We start from the raw sequence: 19,225 nt of genomic DNA on the forward strand, positions 1-19,225 counted from the left end.
TTTGCCATTTGCAGCAAAGGAGGCAGCTGAGCCTCCTGTTGCTAGGTGGAAAGTCTTTTATTCAGTTTCTAAGTGGGAATCTCTATGGGACGATGTGGCACAATGAATAGGCTGCTAGGTTCAGAACTAGGGAGAATTCAATTTGGTCTGCCTTGTTAAAAGTGAGCCGACCTAATATGCATCTCCTGAATTAATACACAAACTGGAAAGTAATTATCATTAAGATTTTGCACTTATGTAAAATGGTTTTTGGCTTTAAAAAGCAGCCATCATCACAGGCGTGGCACATCTGGAACTACACTTGACAAACCAATGACACCAATATACTTTACTTTACTATGGCAATAACTTTCATTTTTGTTTCTTTCTTTTGTAGCCCAGACTTTATTACTCAGCCCATACAGTAAACACGCTTGACTTTTGTTTTGTTTTTAAAGGGACAGAAAGTGGGTGGGTTTCTGGGGTGAAAGACTTTCACCATCCCATCCACCAATGTGTTTTGATGATACACTTTTGCCTTTAAACGCTATCCCTGGAACGTAACCTCCACATAAGTTGAGAGTCACCTGTATTTAAATACAATTTTTGTACAGTTTTTTTTCTTTTTTAAATCACAGATTAATGTGGAAATCAGATCGAATAGACTTATGAATGAAAATGTGCAAATTGCCTCTCAGAACTCTATTCTCAGCCCTGTTTTTTTTTTAACAACAACTATTGTTGTCCTCTAATTGCAAAGAGAACCTTGAAGATAAAAGCTTAGATTCCCCCCGCTAAATTGCAAAATAACCCTCTTCAACCTTGCACAAAGTATGGCTTATTAAACTAATTTCCCTCTTCTTTGGAGAGGGGGAAAATGTCTTTAAAAAAAAGACATTTTTTGGAGAGTTGAAGGTTGACAAAGATTTGTTTCATCATGTTACACACGAGACTCAATTTTCTTTTCCTGCTGCACAGTAAGAATAATAAAAAACACCCTATAAAATATGATTCCAACAGGAAATGAAACCTGAACCTTAATTGCCAATTCAAACATCACTGTGCAAGTTGTTCACAGTGTTAGCCAGCATTTCCCAACCTGTAATTAAGCACACAGCACTCCATTTTCCCATCTGTGAACTTAGCTGCTGTCTCACACTTCCTGCACCTCAGTTCTGAAAGGTGATCTACACCAGGGATGGGCAGACTTGAGGCTTGCTGCAACTACAGTACTTCGTTTTCTGCCAGAATCCCGAGATCCACCAACCAGCCCATTGTGCAAACGAAATATATTTAGAAGTAAATATACTTCTAAAGCTCAGGAATTTGTTGAGTACTTTTGTTAACCTCTACTCTAATAAGCACAAAACATCTGGGTGTGGGGTAGAGGGAAGAGCATGAATGAATGCTGTAATGTATAGGAATGTAGCTAGGCAACCAAGAGCACAAGGAGAATCTCTTGTACGGATGCCACTTCAATATTGCTTTCAGCAAAATAGAGCATATCAACGAGAGCTCAGTAATGCTTACCTTGTAAACCACCAAAATGTGATCTTCGAAAGGAAACCAGAATTTAACTCTGGACAGGGATTCTACAATAAAAAGTTGAAGACATGAATTTGTTTTTGTTTTTTTAAATCCAATATTTTAGCGAAAGCTTTTGTAGCCAAAGACTACCATGCATTCAAAACCATTTGGAGATATATCATGGGATGCATATATTAAGGATGTGCTGGAACTCCTGCCAATTTCCTCCTTCCCACCACCTTCCCCCAGCTCTGAGCAGTGTTTGAAGGGCTATGGCTGGATTTCACAATCTGATCTCAACAAATCCTGCTAATAGCAGACATAAAAGCAAGGAGTGGATGTGTGTTTTAGCTATTACCAGATAGCAAACACAGGGGATCTTTCTTGATGGAGCAGCCAGGCCGGGGGGGGGGGGGGAGAGAAGACAGGAGGCAAGACAAAAGAAAGCCTCTCTGTCCTGCTGCCAGCAGACTTTATTAAGACTAGGTTGTGGCAGAATGGAAGGAAAAGCTTTTCTCTTACTGCAGAATCCACAGTCAGCTTCCAGGCCATATGAAAATAAGGTACGATTGGGCCATTCTTTCACACACAGCCAGCTACTAATTGTCACACAAAGGGACAAACATCCCAAAATCCCACCACCATCAAAAATCAACTACTTCACCAGGCTGCTGTCCCAATTTCTGCCCTCTCCCTCCACAATGCCCTTTTAGCAAAGAACACCACACATAAATTAGCACCTCATTAAGTACAGCCTTCTGACACATGGCATCTTCAAAATAGGCTACCAGCGAGTCCAAACTCACACCATGCCTGCTTCTGGGTTGTGGATAGGGAGCAGGTCGTTATGGGGCTGGATTTGGTACATGCAGCCTACAGTTGTTGATGTCTAAGGTAAATACTTTCCTTAAACATATAGTCCAGAGGCAGAACCCTAATCAGAGAAACTTAAGGTGAGATGTAGGGTACACCTGGTTTGTTCCAAGACACCTTCCAGGAAAATCAGAGGATGTGGACACACATTCTTAAATTAGCTTGGTTGCTGATCACAGCTCATGAAAAACTATGGAAGACAGTCACTGTAAGAAGGACTTACTTACAGGGTCTAAGTTAACCGGAGAGAAAAATGGAGGCTTTTCTTTAAGACATGAAAGAACCAACTCTACAAGGATCAGTGCCAAATATAGATAAAATGTGATAATCCGAAATCTGTCTTCCATCGGGTTCTAGGGAGAGACACAAGATTTTGAATCAATACACAAGGAAAGTGTTCTTCACTAAAGGCACGGGGAAAGGTTAAATGGTTAATGACAGGGGGAAAGTTAATGAGGTCAAAGGAGAACTTGAGTAAAACAACAGACAAATATAGTACTGTATGTATATGCACCCCTTGAGGGGAAAAAACACATTATTTAATCAACTCATGGGGTGAAACACTGATGCTGTCTCCCTAGGACATTGATGAGGAAAAAGACCATTAGAGTAATAAAATATTTTTATTAAAAACAAATATTTAATATTTCAGGTGACTATTAAATGCAAAGCCTAATAAAACTATTTAGGATCTTGTGTGATAATAAGTCTTGCTCTGGTGCCATAGCTGTTTCCCACTGGAATCAACTGCAATCCCCACCCTCTTCCTTTGTGATGAAGTATGGAAGATCTTGCCTTCTGGGCTAGAAATCTGAGCCTCAAGGCCTCAAGGCCTCCCCATTTGGCCTGCAAGGCCATTTCATCCAAGCCATGGTCACCTGCCCTGCACCTGATGTCAAGTGCTTCCCAGGTGCCAAGCGTGGGGTTTGCAAAGCCCCTTGCCCAATTTTTCCCAAGCACCCATCAACCAGTTGATTGTTTCACGTTTGGAAAAGGTGGGGGAGCAGCAACATTGTCCAATGACATTCACGGTGTCACACCATGGCCACTGGTGTGAATGAAATTTAACACGACGTGCCAGTATATTAGTCAAAAAGTCACAGCTCCCTAACAGGTGAAAGGAACAATAGAAAATGGGACAGGAGTACCAACATTAAAATCAGGAAAACTAATGTAATATTCTGCCACGTCTGCAGGCACCCTTAAATCTACAGCTCCCATCAGCCCCAGCCAGAGAGGGGCAGGGGGTTGACAGATGCTGTAGTCCAAACATTTGGAGGACAGTAGAGTGGTCAAGGTTGTCATAGACATTCTAGATATATGACTCCCACCTTGTTGGATTTGAACTATTTTCTGATTCACTGCTGGACAAAATGCAAGGTGCTGATTTTGATTGTTAAAGACCTAAATGGCTTGGGACTTGGATTCCTTAAGTACTGCCTTCTCCCATTATGTTCCATCCTGCATGCTTCATTCAACGTCTGAGGCCTTGTTCCAAGTGGCACTGCTGAATGAGATATGGCAGACAGCCACTAAGACCATGCCCATTTTAGCAGTTAAACCCACTTTATGGAATGCCTTCCTTAAGGAGGTTTGCCAGGCTTTGATACTTTATTATTTCAGGCAGTTGGCCAAAACACGGCTGTTTCAGAAGGCTTTTAGAAGATTAGCTTCCCTAGATTTTGTTGCTCTAGCTTCGTTACCTCAAATGATTGATGATGTTTTGTTTGTGGTGTTTGATTTTGGTGGCGGTGATGATACTGTATTTATTTAATGCATTGCATTGTTTTTCATTAAGTGAGCTGCTTTGAGTTCACTTTGTAAGGAAAAGTGGGATATAGGTCACTAAAGAAATAAACACAGAAATAAAATCTGAACACACCGATTTTCATTCCAGTATCTCCTTTCAAAGACACATAAGACGTGAGACCTCCCTATCTTCCTGCCTTTACAGAGGAGCTTGACTTTCCTTCCTTTTCTCTGAGAAGAGGAAACACTCCTCTCTGCAGTGCAGTGTCCCCATAGCCTCCACTCACATTCACAGTGCATTAGCTTACCTTTATTTGTATTTAACACCCTATGAATGTCCCAGTCTTGGTGTTTCGGAAGAGGCAGGCAGCAGAAAGTAACACAAGCTGCTCCACCCTTAACTCCCATTAGATCTACCTCTCCCCACAGAGTGTCAAGCCATCTCCCTCCCTAAATACTAATTTTGGGAAAACATGTCATAAATGTATACATTCTGAATATCATAGACATATCCCATTTACCTGAGCTGCAGTACCAATTATCTTGGACCGTAAAGGGCTCACAGCACACAGCACACACAAGAACCAGAAGATGATGAGAACTCCTGAGGACTGAACTCCATGAAGCCTCTCATACTGGATGAGCAACATGGCTAACAGCTGCAGAGAAAGTAAAGGTGGAACACATGGATTACAGCTGTGAATGAATGAATGCCTCCTTATCTCTTAGCTTGGTTTAAAAGCCTGGATCTGAAACACTGCTGTTGGTTTGTTTGTTCTTCTGCTTCCATTGGTCTCATGCACACCATTCATTAAAAGCACTACGGTACCACTTTAAACACTCAAATAATAAAGATGCTGAGAGTTGACTGGTGGCCTCTATTCCTTTCACAGAGCTACAATTTCCAGAGTCCTCTGTGAAGGGGGATTGACTGTTAAACCACTCTGAAAACTGTAGCTCTGTGAAAAGAATAGGGCTGTCCTAACAACTCTCACCATCCTTAATGAACTACAGCTCCCAGGAATCCTTGGTGGAAGCAATGACTGTTTAAAGTGGCATAATAGTGCTTTAAATGTATGGCATGAATATGGCCATAGTTCCGTTCCCTCTCCCCACCAAAAGAAAAAGCGCTTTGCTTTAGAACTAGATAACAGCATAATTACTGTGTGTGTGTGTGTGTGTGTGTGTGTGTGTGTGTGTATATATAAATAAGGAAACAGCTTGTTTTTTTTTCTCGTCCAGGAAGACATGGCTATTGCCTTTTAACTCAGATATCCCACATTTGTGTTTTCATGTTCGTTTCCATCATACAACCTTTAGATTTCATAGAGGCTCACTGAAAATATTATTTGCTTTCTTGCCACAAAGGCAAGGAAAAACTTTGTGCAGTGCAGAACAGTAAAAATGTCCCTTCCTCCTTTGCTTATATGCAAAATTCTCCAATGCTGACTTTTAAAACGGGAAGAGAAATAGACAGTATTAACTAGATGGAAAAATTATACACTTTAAGGGTATGATTGCTTCTTATTATCATCCAAAGCATTATTTTGTTCAGAATTTGGCTGCTGTTTCAGAACTGCTGATCTTGTACAATCCAAGATAATATGACATATTGTCATATAACAGTAGCCCTGAGGACTCCACAGATAAATAAGAGGATGAAGAATGGCAAAAGCAATTTGCAACGCACATCTTCTACCTTCTGTCAAAGTTCTGTCTCCCTCCTCTATGTCAAGGCCTTAGCTCAGTGACAGAGAATTTGCTTTGAATACAGAAGGTCCCTGATTCAACCTCAGATACCACAAGATAAGGCTGGAAAAGACTCCTTTCTGAAACTCTGGAGAGTTGCTGCCAGTCAGTGTAGACAGTACTAAGCTAGAGGGACCTATGGCCTGGCTCAGTGTAAGGCAGCTTCCTATGTTTTCCCATAATAATTGCCATCATTCTCTCCACTAAATTTGCTGCTGATAACCAAACAGTCAATTCCACAGCCATCTCTGGGATTCTAAGAGGCAGCCATGCCTGATATAAGAAACTTAATTCACATCACGTTTCAGCATCAACATTGACCCCCATGCAATCAATAACATCAACAGAAAGGCATACTGACCATTGTGATGCCAACAAGTAAGGGTGTAACAAAATATACGGGTGCTGGGGTTCTGCTCTGAACAATTCCATGGAAAGCGTAGAAGAGATTGGCCCAGCAAACACACCAGAGAACAAAAGCAAAGACCTTCAAAAGAAAGAGAGAGAAAATAAATTCATCTGCAAGAGTAGCAATGTATTCAGTCAATGTATGTATTCAAAGAGCATTTATACTGCAGCATGTTCTGAAAGCAGCCTTGCAGGTTAGCCATAAAAATTACTAGTCCCTGCCTGCCCACACCTACACATGGCAGTTGTTTGTACAATATTGATGGCCTGAAGAGGAGAAAGAATTACAGAGTTGGAAGAGATCCGCAAGGGCCATCTAGTCCAACCCCCTACAATGCAGGAAGCTCAACTGAAGCACCCATGACAGATGACCATTCAACCTCTGCTTAAAAACCTCCAGTGAAGGAGACTTCACCACCTCTCATGGGAGTCTGTTCCACAGTCAAATAACTGTCAGAAAGTTCTTCTGGGTGTTTAGTCGGAATCTCTTTTCTTGTAACTAGGAAGTATGTTTCCGGGCACATTTCAAAGTGTTGGTGCTGACCATTAAAGCCCTAAATGGCCTCTGTCCAGTATATCTGAAGGAGCGTCTCCACCCCCATTGTTCCACCCGGATACTGAGGTCCAGCACCAAGGGCCTTCTGGCGGTCCCCTCACTGCGAGAAGCCAAGTTACAGAGAACCAGGCAGAGGGCCTTCTTGGTAGTGGCACCCGCCCTGTGGAACACCCTCCCACCAGATGTCAAAGGAATAAACAACTATATGACATTTAGAAGACATCTGAAGGCAGCCCTGTTTAGGGAAGCTTTTAATGTTTGATGCACTATTGTATTTTAATATTTTGTTGGAAGCCGCCCAGAGTGGCTGGGGAAACTCAGACAGATGGGCGGGGTTCATGCCCTACCCTCTAGAGCGGGGGTCGGCAACCTGCGGCTCCAGAGCCGCATGTGGCTCTTTAAAGCCTTTGCTGCGGCTCCGGGGAGGAGGCGATGGGAGGAGGCGAGGAGCGGAGGCGAGGGGAGGAGGCGAGGAGCGGAGGCGAGGGGAGGAGGCGAGGGGAGGAGGCGATGGGAGGAGGCGAGGAGCGGAGGCGAGGGGAGGAGGCGAGGGGAGGAGGCGAGGAGCGGAGGCGAGGGGAGGAGGCGAGGGGAGGAGGAGAGGGGAGGAGGCGAGGGGAGGAAGCGAGGGGAGGAGGCGAGGGGAGGAGGCGTGGGGAGGAGGCGAGGAGTGGAGGCGAGGGGAGGAGGCGAGGGGAGGAGGCGAGGAGCGGAGGCGAGGGGAGGAGGCGAGGGGAGGAAGCGAGCGGCGGAGGCGAGGGGAGGAGGCGAGGGGAGGAGGCGAGGGGAGGAGGCGAGGAGTGGAGGCGAGGGGAGGAGGCGAGGGGAGGAGGCGAGGAGCGGAGGCGAGGGGAGGAGGCGATGGGAGGAGGCGAGGAGCGGAGGCGAGGGGAGGAGGCGAGGGGAGGAGGCGAGGGGAGGAAGCGAGCGGCGGAGGCGAGGGGGCGAGGGGAGGAGGCGAGGAGTGGAGGCGAGGGGAGGAGGCGAGGCAAGGGGAGGAGGCGAGGCGAGGGGAGGAGGCGAGGCGAGGGGAGGAGGCGAGGGGAGGAGGCGGAGGAGTTAGTTGCCTGAAGCCCCTTTTTAAACTTAAGCAGGGGGAAGTTTGGTGAATTGTTCTTTCCTTGGGGAAAGCAGGCTGCATTGAAAGGGGCCGTATACACTGGTCACTGTTTTGAAGGGGAGTGAAGAACACACACTCAAAAAAAGGTAACTTGTTAATTTTATTTCTATGAGGAGGAGTAATTCTGAGGGGTCAAACAAATGAATAATAAAAAGGTATTTTTATAATGACGAATGCCTCATTATTAATTATTATTTACATCAGCCACTGATTATGATTTATGGTACACTGGGGCCCTGATTAATTTTCTATGGCATTTTGGGGCATTGATTATTGGGCATAGCAAGTTGCGGTCGCGTGGAATTTGTGCTTTGTGACTGTTTGAGGTGGGTTTTTTTTCTTGGGAGGCTGGGCGGTGCGAAGAGAGGGAGGCTTGTGGTAGTGTCGGGGCTTGTCTCTAGCAAAGTAAGTCCTCGCCATTTGGTCACATGCGCAGCATTCTAGTTGTGGGGGTTAGGTGGCTTCGGCGCTCAAACGCTTGCTTTGCCGGCTGCTTTCAAAAGCGTCGGAAACAGCTGTGCTGTTGCTGGGTAACCGGATCGTCCCAGCAGCCATCTTATCTGCCCATGTGGTCTTCTGAGGCGGCCGCCATCTTACTATAGGAAATTCCACGTGGGAGTTAGTTGCCTGAAGCCCCTTTTTAAACTAAGCAGGGGGAAGTTTGGTGAATAGCTAACACTTTCCTTGGGGAACGTTATGCAACAGCTTATTGCTGGTCTTTCCCGCCTTTGTAAGCAGGCTGCATTGAAAGGGGCCATATACACTGGTCACTGTTTTGAAGTGGTATTTAATTTACTGGTTGTAAATTAAATATTTTAATTAGCTATTTGTCCTTTTTTCTTGAGATTGACAGCTGACTGCACGATCCTGTATATACAGCATTAAGGCAAGAAACAATATATACAGTGTTATATTTGTTTTAAATGTTGCAATGTTTTTGCGGCTCCCAGTTGTTGTTGTTTTTTTGGAAACGGGTCCAAGTGGCTCTTTTTGTCTTAAAGGTTGCAGACCCCTGCTCTAGAGCAAGAGAAAACAATCTTGCTCCATCCTTCATGTGACAGCCCTTTAGATGGTTGAAGATGGCTATCTGTCTCCTTTCAGTCTCCTCTTTTTCTAGCTAAACATACCCAGCTCCTTCAACTGTTCCTCATAAGGCTTGGTTTCCAGACCCTTGATCCCCTTGGTTTCCCTCCTCTGCACACGTTCCAGCTTGTCACCATCCTCCTTAAATCGTGGTGCCCAGAACTGGACACAGTATTCCAGATGTGGTCTAACCAAGGCAGAATAGAATGGGACTATTACTTCCCTTCATCTGGCCACTATACTGCAGCCTAGAATAGCATTAGCTTTTTTTGCTGCTGCATCACACTTTTGACTCAAGTTAAGCTTCTGGTCCACTAAGACCCCTAGATCCTTTTCACATGTACTAATGGCAATCTAGATGTCCCCCACCTTATATTTGTGCATCTGCTTCTTCCTGCCTAAGTGCAGAAAAAAAATGCACAGGTTTTTATTTCAGTTTGCAAGCATATGCTTTCTTGCTGCTCAGCCAGAGGTGATTCGTACTTGCCACAGCCTACTGGCAATTGGCTATTCACAAGCTTGTCTTAGAGTACCAATATCCCATGCAGAGGCAACTACATGTACATTTCCAGACATGTGAGCAATGACTGGGGACATGCTTGCACCAGGAAAATCACAGGGCAGATGGTTTGCTATTGCACTTTTTGCGCAATATTTTTGCAAGTCCCATATCAATGACAGTGGTGTGATGTTCTATCTGCTTGCAGTACGAAGGAAACTATTTGTGCTGCCATTCACCCGGGATGTGCCCTCCAACACAAGGGAAGGAAACTACACAGTCAGGGTGCCAGTGCTTGGTATTGCTTATGACAACAAAAGGCCAAACTCTCCCCTCGCAAACGTACATCACTCTGTGAACTTTAAATCTTCTGCTGGCTTAGGAGCTTAGCACATATCCTGGCTTTGGTACCAGAGCATTTATTTAGAAGTGGCAAATGGCAGTGAGGTTAAATCTTTGTAACAACCCATCATTTCATGAATTTCTTTTAATTGTTGCCACTTCTTGGAGGGCTGTATGCTTTTATTCTCTTGAGTTGAAGGGCACATCTAAAGTGAATGGAGGCACAGCGGTTTCACGTGTTCACAATGTTCAAATATCACCTGCTGCAAATCAACATGGTCAGATGGTGCTCTTTGTGGATTGCTTAAGGGAAGTCATGAGATGTTAAATTTGCTGTGAGCTGGAAGCACATTGTTTCAGTACAGCTTTAAAAATCTATAGAGATTTGGCTGTTGACTTCAATAAGTGATGGGCTGCATCCATCTAATAAATTGAATAGATTCCTCCTTCTCTTGAATTTATAACCCTGTCAAATCACGTGAAAACAAAAGTAACACTTGGGTCAAGAGATTTTCTTAATTATTAGCAACAACGCCACCAAAACAGAACTCTCCCCACCCCCCAGAGGACAGCTGAGATTAAAATCCAATTAAAAATGCATGCCTGTCACTTAATCATCCAAACGATTGTTTCCAAAAGTGGAAAAAGGTCTTTAGCAGCAAAAACGGATAGCTGCACAGAGTGATGAAATGCAGTAACGGAATGTGCGGTGCAGCAGAGCTACCCTCCCGACAACAGTGTTGCTGCTGCTTCCCTGGATGGGGTTAGGCGGCGGCAGCAAGGTCAGGTCAGTGAGAGTGCAGTGGGGAGTGCAGTGGCTGCTGCCAATGCAGTGCTCCCACTGGTATATGTGTACAGCCCTGACTTTGCTGCCATGCTGCCCCATCCAGTGATACCAGCTTGGAAGGGTGTTTCCACCTCACCACATGACGTGCTTACAGATGGGAATGTAGAGTGAAAGGAGGAAGGCTTTCTAAAGAACTAGTAAGTGTGCAGAGTCTGGGAGACCAGAACTCAGAAAATAAGGAGTCTAGCTAACTACGCAAGAGGCAGAAGCTCTTCCCCCTTTTTCTCCCAGCCCCACCCAGAACCTTTGGAAAGGTCTGCTCATGCTTTTGGAAGGGCTTTAGCTCAGTGGTAGAGCACAAGCTTTGCAGGTTCAATTCCTGGCAGCTGTAGGAAATGCTCCTGCCTGAAACCCTGTGTCAACAGTACCCATCTAGAGGGACCAAGAGTCTAATAGGTATGAGGCAGCTTCTTATGTTCCTTTTGTTTTAAAAAAAACACACAAAAAACTGCATTCCTCACCTTTGGGTCCCTAGATGTTGTTGGACTACAACTCCCATCATTCCTAGCCAGAATGGCTAGTGGTCAGGGATGATGGGAGCTGTAGTTCAAGAACATCAGGGGACCCAAGTTTGAGGAAGGCTGCATCAGAGCAGTACGTCTATCTTTTTCGTAAAGCCAAATTCCATGCTTCAAAAATTTATCTGACAGTACAAGGGTAATTTGCAGATTATCACAATCATGTTATTTCGTGACATTTTGAACAGAGGGCATATGATTAAGTCCCCCCCCCCAGCCATTTTCTCTCATTAGGCACAAAACTCTGCCCTTATGTGCAGTCAGTGTGTGTGTGTGTGTGCACGCGCGCCGCATCTTACCGTTTTAAACCTGCTCAGCACAGACAGTACAATGTAGCCTCGGTTGTTGCATTTTAGATAAAGGAGATATAAGGGCAAGATGCACCAAAGATAGAAGCACGGGACCCACGCCACAACAGTCATCTGGAAACATGGTGTTAGGTCTGGGCTGTCAGTGTGCAGCGTAAGGTTGGGATCCTGGAAAGGATAGGGAAAGCATTAGTGAACACAACAGGGATATTGACTGCTCCAAGCCTCTATCACAAACCAGCAAAGAGCCGAGTGACTCTGACATGTCCCCCCCCCCCAGAAGGAAATGCAAAGCCAAATATCCAAGCACTTAACGCCCTCTGAGCCTACTTGTACCATAATGCAACAATTCACCATATCAGCCCACATTCTCTAATGCAACACAATGCACTCTTTCATCTCAGCCCTGACACACCTGATAACCTCCTGCCTTTTCTTATCTCTGAGTGGAACTAGTTATACACACACTCTCTCTCTCATGTTCCATTATTTTAATGTATTTTATTTTTGTTTTTAAGTTGTAACCATTCATCTTGTTTTTATTATTGCTTGTAAGCCGCTCTGAACCCGGCCTTGGCTGGGGAGGGCGGGGTATAAATAAAAAATTATTATTATTATTATTATTATTATTATTATTATTATTATTATGTGTAGCTGACTGCCTCTGCCACTTAATAAGTACCATAATATGAAACCAGCTTGTGGGGTGGGACGGGGTACCTTAAACATTTTTTTCTCGCCCTAATGGAAGACTATTCAAGGTCTTTCTTAATCACCCAGAGCATATTGTGATATCACAGTGAGATGGAGACCTATGAAGATCCTCAGATAATGCTAACTTCTGGCACTTACTTTATTTTCATCATTTATTACATTTTTATCCGACCTTCCCTTCAAAGAGATGCACATGGTTCTTCCACTCTCCATTTTATCCTCGCAACAACCCTGTGAGGTAGGTTAGGTGGAGAGACAGTGAATGACCCAAGGCTGCCCCATGAGTGCTGAGTGGGGATTTGGACCACAGTCCCATCTGGCCTGGTCTGACACCCTAGCCACCCCACTGACCTTTCATGGTACTAAACTAACTCCTCATCATGAGGTCAACTTCCTCTGACTCCATCACACAGAGCAGGAATGAGGAACCTGTGGCCCTCCAGATGTTGGGACTTCAAATTCCATAATCCCTGACCATTAGTCATGCTAGCTAGGGCTGATGGAGATTGGCGATTGAACATCGGGAAGGCCACAGATCCCCACAGCCTTGATGTAGATGATGCATTTTTTAAAAAAATACAATGGGGTAGAACTTTCTGCTAAATTGATGCTAGTTAAGTCCAATCCTATTAGAGGCCACTGGCTACAATCTGCTCATGGGTGGATTTCCTTGCACCCTGGGCAATGTTGCCCAACCCCTTAAATTAGAAATGAGAGTATATATGCCAGTTACACCTAAGCACTGTGGTTGGACAATTAAATAATTAAAAGGCTCTTATGAGCTCCCAAATACTGACACTCCCGGCAACTCTATTCTGACCTTTCAGTCAACCTCTGCTCTGACCAATCTATTTTGCTACATTTTCCTCCTCCCCAACATCCTGTTTGATTCAATGGAAGAAATAGTCCTGCTCTATTCTGCCTTGGCCAGACCACACCTGGAATAAAGTGTCTAGTTCTGGGTGCCACGATTCAAGAAGGATGTTGACAAGCTGTAACATGTACAGAGGAGGGCAACCAAGGTGATCAAAGGTCTGGAAACAAAGCCTTATGAGGAACATTGGGCTTGTTTAGCCTGGAAACCAGGAGACTGAGAGGAGATATGATAACGAACTTAAAATATCTAAAGTGGTGTCCCATGGAGGATGGAGCAAGCTTGTTTTCTCCTGCTTGGGGTGGTAGGACATGAACCAATGGCTTCAAGTTACAAGAAAGGTGATTCTGACTAAACACCAGGAAGAACTTTCTGACAGTAAGAGCTGTTCGACAGTGGAACAGACTCCCACAAGAGGTGGTGCATTTCAGGGGGTTGGACTAGATGACCCTTATGGTCCCTTCCAACTCTACAATTCTATTATTCTATCATTTCTCCCATCCCGCAGAACTCTGACTGCACCTCCAGCATCAACTCCAGGACTTCCTGGGTACCAGATGAATACCATCCCAACCCTCTGGGAATCTCTTCAAGCTCCTCCCACCCTGCTTCCTGATTTAACCAGTGCCTCCAAGATATCTCCATGGGACTCATGACAGTGAATATAGTGGGTGAGTGGCATGTATAAAAGGACTCCTCTCTCTGTTCTGCCCCAATGTGGCTAAAGGAAAAACATGATGGGAGTTACAATGCACAACATTTGGAGGCGCACCACATTGGCTACCATTGGTGTAAGGACTCCCATCTCTTGACCATGAGGGAGAGAACTATGAGAAGACATACTAGCTTAATTCTCTCATAACCATAAATAAATCCTCCTTTACTTCCCTCTCCTCCAGTGAAGGTGAAAGGAACAGGAACAGAACAGGCTTTAGATACACCCCTTGTTTACAGTGCCATTTCCACTTCCAAGTGGAACTAATTGCACAGGGTGTAGGCTCCTTCCTCTGTCTCCATTTCTATCACCACGGGGATTCGCAATTGTGCTACAGGAGGTGGCATACCAGGAATGCCACAGGTTCACTACAAGTCAGCCTTTGGAAGTCTCAATGAAGGTGCATGAGGAGGAGGAAGAGAGGGAGATCATTCCCTTTCCTCAAGCCTGTATACTTAACATTCCTGGAATAATTAAGAAGATCAAAAATGACTAACTATCCTGATTTCAGCTGGATATGTGCAAGAAGAAAAACAGGGTTGTCCACAAGTGAACTTGTGTGTTACAAGGATATATATTTTTTAAAGTGACTGTTAAAAGCTATCAATGATACTCTGCTACATTACTAAGCCAAAAGACAAATAAAGTTTAAATTAGATGAAAACCATATCACCAATTTCATTAAACAAAAAGAGAGCCGACTCAGAAACAAGACAAGAAACACACACAATTTGTTCTCAGTCCTTTATCTTAATGGTTGGGATATTTACGCAGCGTTTATGTTATTTGCACAATAATCAAGGTTATTAATACTCCATTATATTGTCATTATGGGTTGGATGCAACTAACTAGTCTCACTAGCAGAAGCCAGCACAATGACTTTTACTAGCACAATGTGCCTTCTCCCCCATCTTCCCCCTGCACCACCCAATTGGGTTGGGAGAACCCTAAGTAAACCTCCTTTGCAGAATGCATTTACTTGGCGGAAAGATGCACACACGGGACTTCTGCAAGATGGGCTTAGTGACCTGTTTGGAAGTATTTCAATAATAGTCTTCCTGCATGCCCCTGATTGAAGCTAATAAGGGCAGGGAGAGGAGGAATGCAAAATATACCAGTAGACTAAGGGCTGCTTCATATACTATGCTGGAAAACACATATGTCTCATATATAGTAAATACAGCTAGGAACCAGGGTCAACTGGGAGATCCCTGCAACACATTACATATCACACATATTTTAGTCATGTGCTTTAGAACACCAAACATTACATTTTAAGGTGTGTGCAATGTGGAAACATGGCAAAAATGCAATGCAAGATTTTTTTCTTAACAGTGGGGCAGTAGTCAAGGCTTGCAGTGACATTTCACAGTAAACAAGCTGCTAACCACACTTAGTGCACACCTGTGAGTCAATTATACACATTAGTCTCTTGGCATTCCTAAAAATCAATGCTAAACCTCTGCTAGGTAATAATTTTGGGAAACGCTCACACATTTTGGAGCAAGACCCTGAAAAGGCAGTTTGCCCTTCATTCTTATTTTGCCCACACATGCTCCATTGATTTCTAAGTGCCAACCGCCTGACTCATTTCCTTCAGAAACTTGTGCATGCAAATAAAACCAGGTCACAGATAAGAACATTATACCTTAATGCCTGAAATGGCATTGTCACAGCCTTACTTACTGAAGGTAGAGGTGGGTGGTAAAGAACAGTTGGGTTGCTGTAAGAACAAGCTCAGCCTTTTCTAAAATACTGTGTGTGTGTGTGTGTGTGTGCGCGCGCATGTGTGCGTAAGATGTACATAGGTACATGTCCAGTTTGTACATATATGCTTTGGACCATAAAGAAGACGTTAACACCACAGTGTTTCCTATTATTTTGAAAACCCCCACACACCCAACCACAGAACTGGAAGCCCATGAAGACCGTGTGGCAAAGGCTTCCAGTGTATAGCAGCATGCACTCAATCCCCAAGCACAAGGAAGTGCTTGTGGGGAAACTGAAATACCCACTTCATACTCTTCAGCTTCCCTCACTTGGAAAGAAAGCTATGAATGACAACGGAGACTAGTCACTAATGTCCTAAAACAAAAACAAAACCCTGCCATTAACAAAACTGATGACACTTAGTAACTGTGTATGTTTGTTCTGACTGAACTGTGTCTGTTAACAACAATAAATTGTTGATAATAATCCCCACCAACTAAGTTGGACAAAAGCACTCTTGGCCGCACCCATTACCTGGGATTCCAGGTTCAAGGTCAGATCCAAAAGCACCCTCCCAAACTGAACCTGAGTTTTGAAGGGGTTTGCTATTTCATCTCAAACAGGTTGGAATTCTATCCCCAAATCGGTAGTTCTTTCCATCTCCATCTTGTTTGGATGAAATGCCAATTCGCTTGCCATCATCCAGCACATTACTGTCTCCAAGCAATGGTCCAGCATCTCAGCAACCTCCTTGGAATTTGATAGAATGAAGAAATAGAGATTGGTGTCAGCCATATACTGGTGACCCCACACTCTATTTCTCCTGATGATCTCTCTCGATAGTTTCATGTAGATGTTCAGCAGCATGGGAGAGAAGTTGGAACCAGGAGAAGTGCCATAGGTCAATAGCCCTGTGTCAAACTGGTATTTTCCAGCATCACCTTCCAGGAAGGTTTGGGAGCAGAACAAGACCCTGCCCCTTTAGAATCATCCCATCCAGGTGGTCCAAGAAATGCTACTGAAAGCCATTGAGAGGTCCAGCATAACCAACAGGAATGGACTTGACATTCTAGTCCCTGCCATAGATCATCCACCAGGGGGGGCCAAGGCTGTCTCAGTCCCACAACCAAACATGAAGCTGGGCTAAAAGAGATAAGCTGCTTCATCCAGGAAAACCTGGAGCTGAGAGGCCACCACATACTTGAGCATCTTACTCCTGAATGAAATAATAGAAAATGCAACAAATGGTGCTTTTGAATGTGGCTGCACATCTTCATTCACAAAAAAGGATGCATCTAGTCAATTCAAAAAGACGTTGACTGAGAAACACAACGCAGCTGAGATGTGTATGTAGATGCACATTCACCTCTACTGGCAGTACATGATAGATTTCTCTTGCTGGATTTGGGCAGTTTATTGAGGGATGGAGGCAGAAATTAAAGAAACTTAATGTATGGAAAGTCAGTCCATTTACTTCTCTCCATTGCTAGTGCTCTAGAGATCTTGTCATGTCTAAAATGTCCCATTGCCTAAAGTACTTAATGGGCAAAACAAACCTATCCCATTGTTTCCTATTTAACTCGCTGGATTGAATGATCAAACTGGTATAGAAATGTAGGAAACCTGGGGCCATGGAGTAACCTCTTTTCAATTTTGGGCTAAGAAACTTTGCGCTAAGCCAGCACAAAATAGGCACCTTCTGTTTCTATAATTCCCCTGTCATCTACATCATACAGGCCTGCTCATTAGCAATAAGAGAGGCTGTTGTGCTCCAAGAAAACCATTGGCAAGAAGCATCAATACTGCTTGGATGATCAGCCCACCTGGCAGGTGATAAGAGTGATCAAGCCAGACAGATGGATTTTCTTTGCCTTGCCAACATCACAACCAGTGGGTGGTGAATTATGTGCCAAGACAGTATCCAAAAACCACAGACCATTTAGTGTAACTCAAGTGGCTTGAACAGCCTTTGAAACATTCGTTCCAAATGCTGACAACGTTAATCAAATTGTACACCCAATCTTACGAAGAGCATTTGAAGGGAGTAAAAAATAAATATGATAGAGGTTCGAACAACACAATTTGGTGGAATATTGCAATGAGGATCTACTCTGCACAAACACTGCAAATATGTTCAAGTGTAAATCTGATTCATCTAACTGAGCTTGACTAATTTACGTAGGACTGTAATTGGCATGCCATGAAGTTTGTTGAGTGAAACCCTAACTTGGATTTTAACATCTGGCCATGGCACATGGATAGGCACTCCAACCTACAGATTATTATTATTATTATTAACTTAATTGCAAGTAACTCTGTTGCTGTCACACATATTTCTAGTGCTATAGAACAAGGTTTCTCACTCACAACAGCAGAATTAAAAAGCACTAAAAAATTATGGCTTAAAAATAAGATTTATTCTGCAATAAGGGACATAAGGCAACCCAGCTAGAAAATATTTTATTCCCTAATGTGTTTTGATATAATAGCCAATAAGCTGATTGTTCTGGATGCTGACTCAGAATCCTCAATGCTGATTAAAAGGCTACAGTTAGCAGCACTTGATAAAGGGTGGGGGGAGGAATCCTCTGCCTGGACCACGGTGGGAAATCTCAAGCCCAGGGACCAAATTCCAGCCCTCTCTGTTTTGCCTCTGGGACTCTCGAGACCACGCTCCACACCTTTGCTCCTTTGGGGCCACCCACGGGCCTTGCTCCGCACCCTTCTTGTGTGCTTTTACCTTGCTGGAACAAGTTCTTGAAGTCTGATAATCCCTCCCACTTGCCTGAATGGAGGAACAAAAGAGGTGCATGTGTAGAATGCACAGTGTAAACATCGAAAGAACCTGTGGCCTTCTGCAAAGTACTGTGTCCCAAAGCATTTTCAGCAGTAATTTTTGGCAGGCAAAAGCATTGTTAAGTTCAAGCATTTTAGTGTCTTTCTTTCTTTCTTTCTTTCTTTCTTTCTCTCTCTCTCTCTCTCTCTCTCTCTCTCTCTCTCGTATCTATATATATTAATGTGATGTGATGTGATATAAAAATTGCCCACACAGTGTGGTTAGTTGTTACATAATCATCTCAGGATATTGAAGTGAGCCCCAAAGCAAATGAAAAAAAAAATCTTAATATAATTAGATTGCACCAGGCCAAGTTTCTGCCCTGGATCCTTGCAAGATATTTTTATAAGTAATAAACAACTCATTTGTGGCCTAAAAGGGTACTGAGGCTATACAGTTCCAAAGAAGTAAACTGATTAATGATTTCCTCCACCCCTTCCTTGCACAGGCCACATGGTCAACTGAGGGCACAGCACATGTGGCTCCATGCAAAGCAAGAAGATCTGTAGGTGTTACTCACTTACAAGACTTAGCTTTTGTTGAAGACTTTTTTGTACAGACTTTTTATGCACAAAAGCTGAAGAAGAGCATAATCCAGCTAGGAACTGCATTCTGATCTGCAAACAAGTCTGGGCGTGTCAGGTGCAAAAAATGGATCAAACATCTTCCTCCTCCACCCCATGGCAACTAGCAGCATGGGTGCACAATTTCTGCCTGAGAAATGCATTCTGAATGTGCTCCAAAAGACTCTGTCCAAGATGCCTGAAACATCGACCACAGAAGATAGCAACACTGTACACTACTGTGGGGGGGGGGG

The 19,225-nt window shown here is 43.9% G+C and overlaps 1 protein-coding gene across 3 annotated transcripts in view; it reads right to left on the reverse strand.

Moving 5' to 3' along the window:
- Positions 1 to 19,225, reverse strand: part of ABCC3 (ATP binding cassette subfamily C member 3) — a 78,029-nt gene that overhangs the window by 42,261 nt on the left and 16,543 nt on the right. For all 3 annotated transcript variants that reach the window (XM_083727938.1, XM_083727939.1, XM_083727937.1), the window contains 5 exons: positions 11,550 to 11,726; positions 6,239 to 6,364; positions 4,650 to 4,787; positions 2,607 to 2,732; positions 1,510 to 1,571 (listed from right to left, as the gene is read on the reverse strand). In XM_083727938.1, the coding sequence (XP_083584064.1) occupies positions 1,510 to 1,571; positions 2,607 to 2,732; positions 4,650 to 4,787; positions 6,239 to 6,364; positions 11,550 to 11,672 (575 nt within the window). In that variant the 5' untranslated portion in view covers positions 11,673 to 11,726. The remainder of the gene's footprint in view (positions 1 to 1,509; positions 1,572 to 2,606; positions 2,733 to 4,649; positions 4,788 to 6,238; positions 6,365 to 11,549; positions 11,727 to 19,225) is intronic.

Source organism: Podarcis gaigeae (assembly GCF_964106915.1).
Source record: "Podarcis gaigeae genome assembly, chromosome: 2".
NCBI lineage: Eukaryota > Metazoa > Chordata > Lepidosauria > Squamata > Lacertidae > Podarcis > Podarcis gaigeae.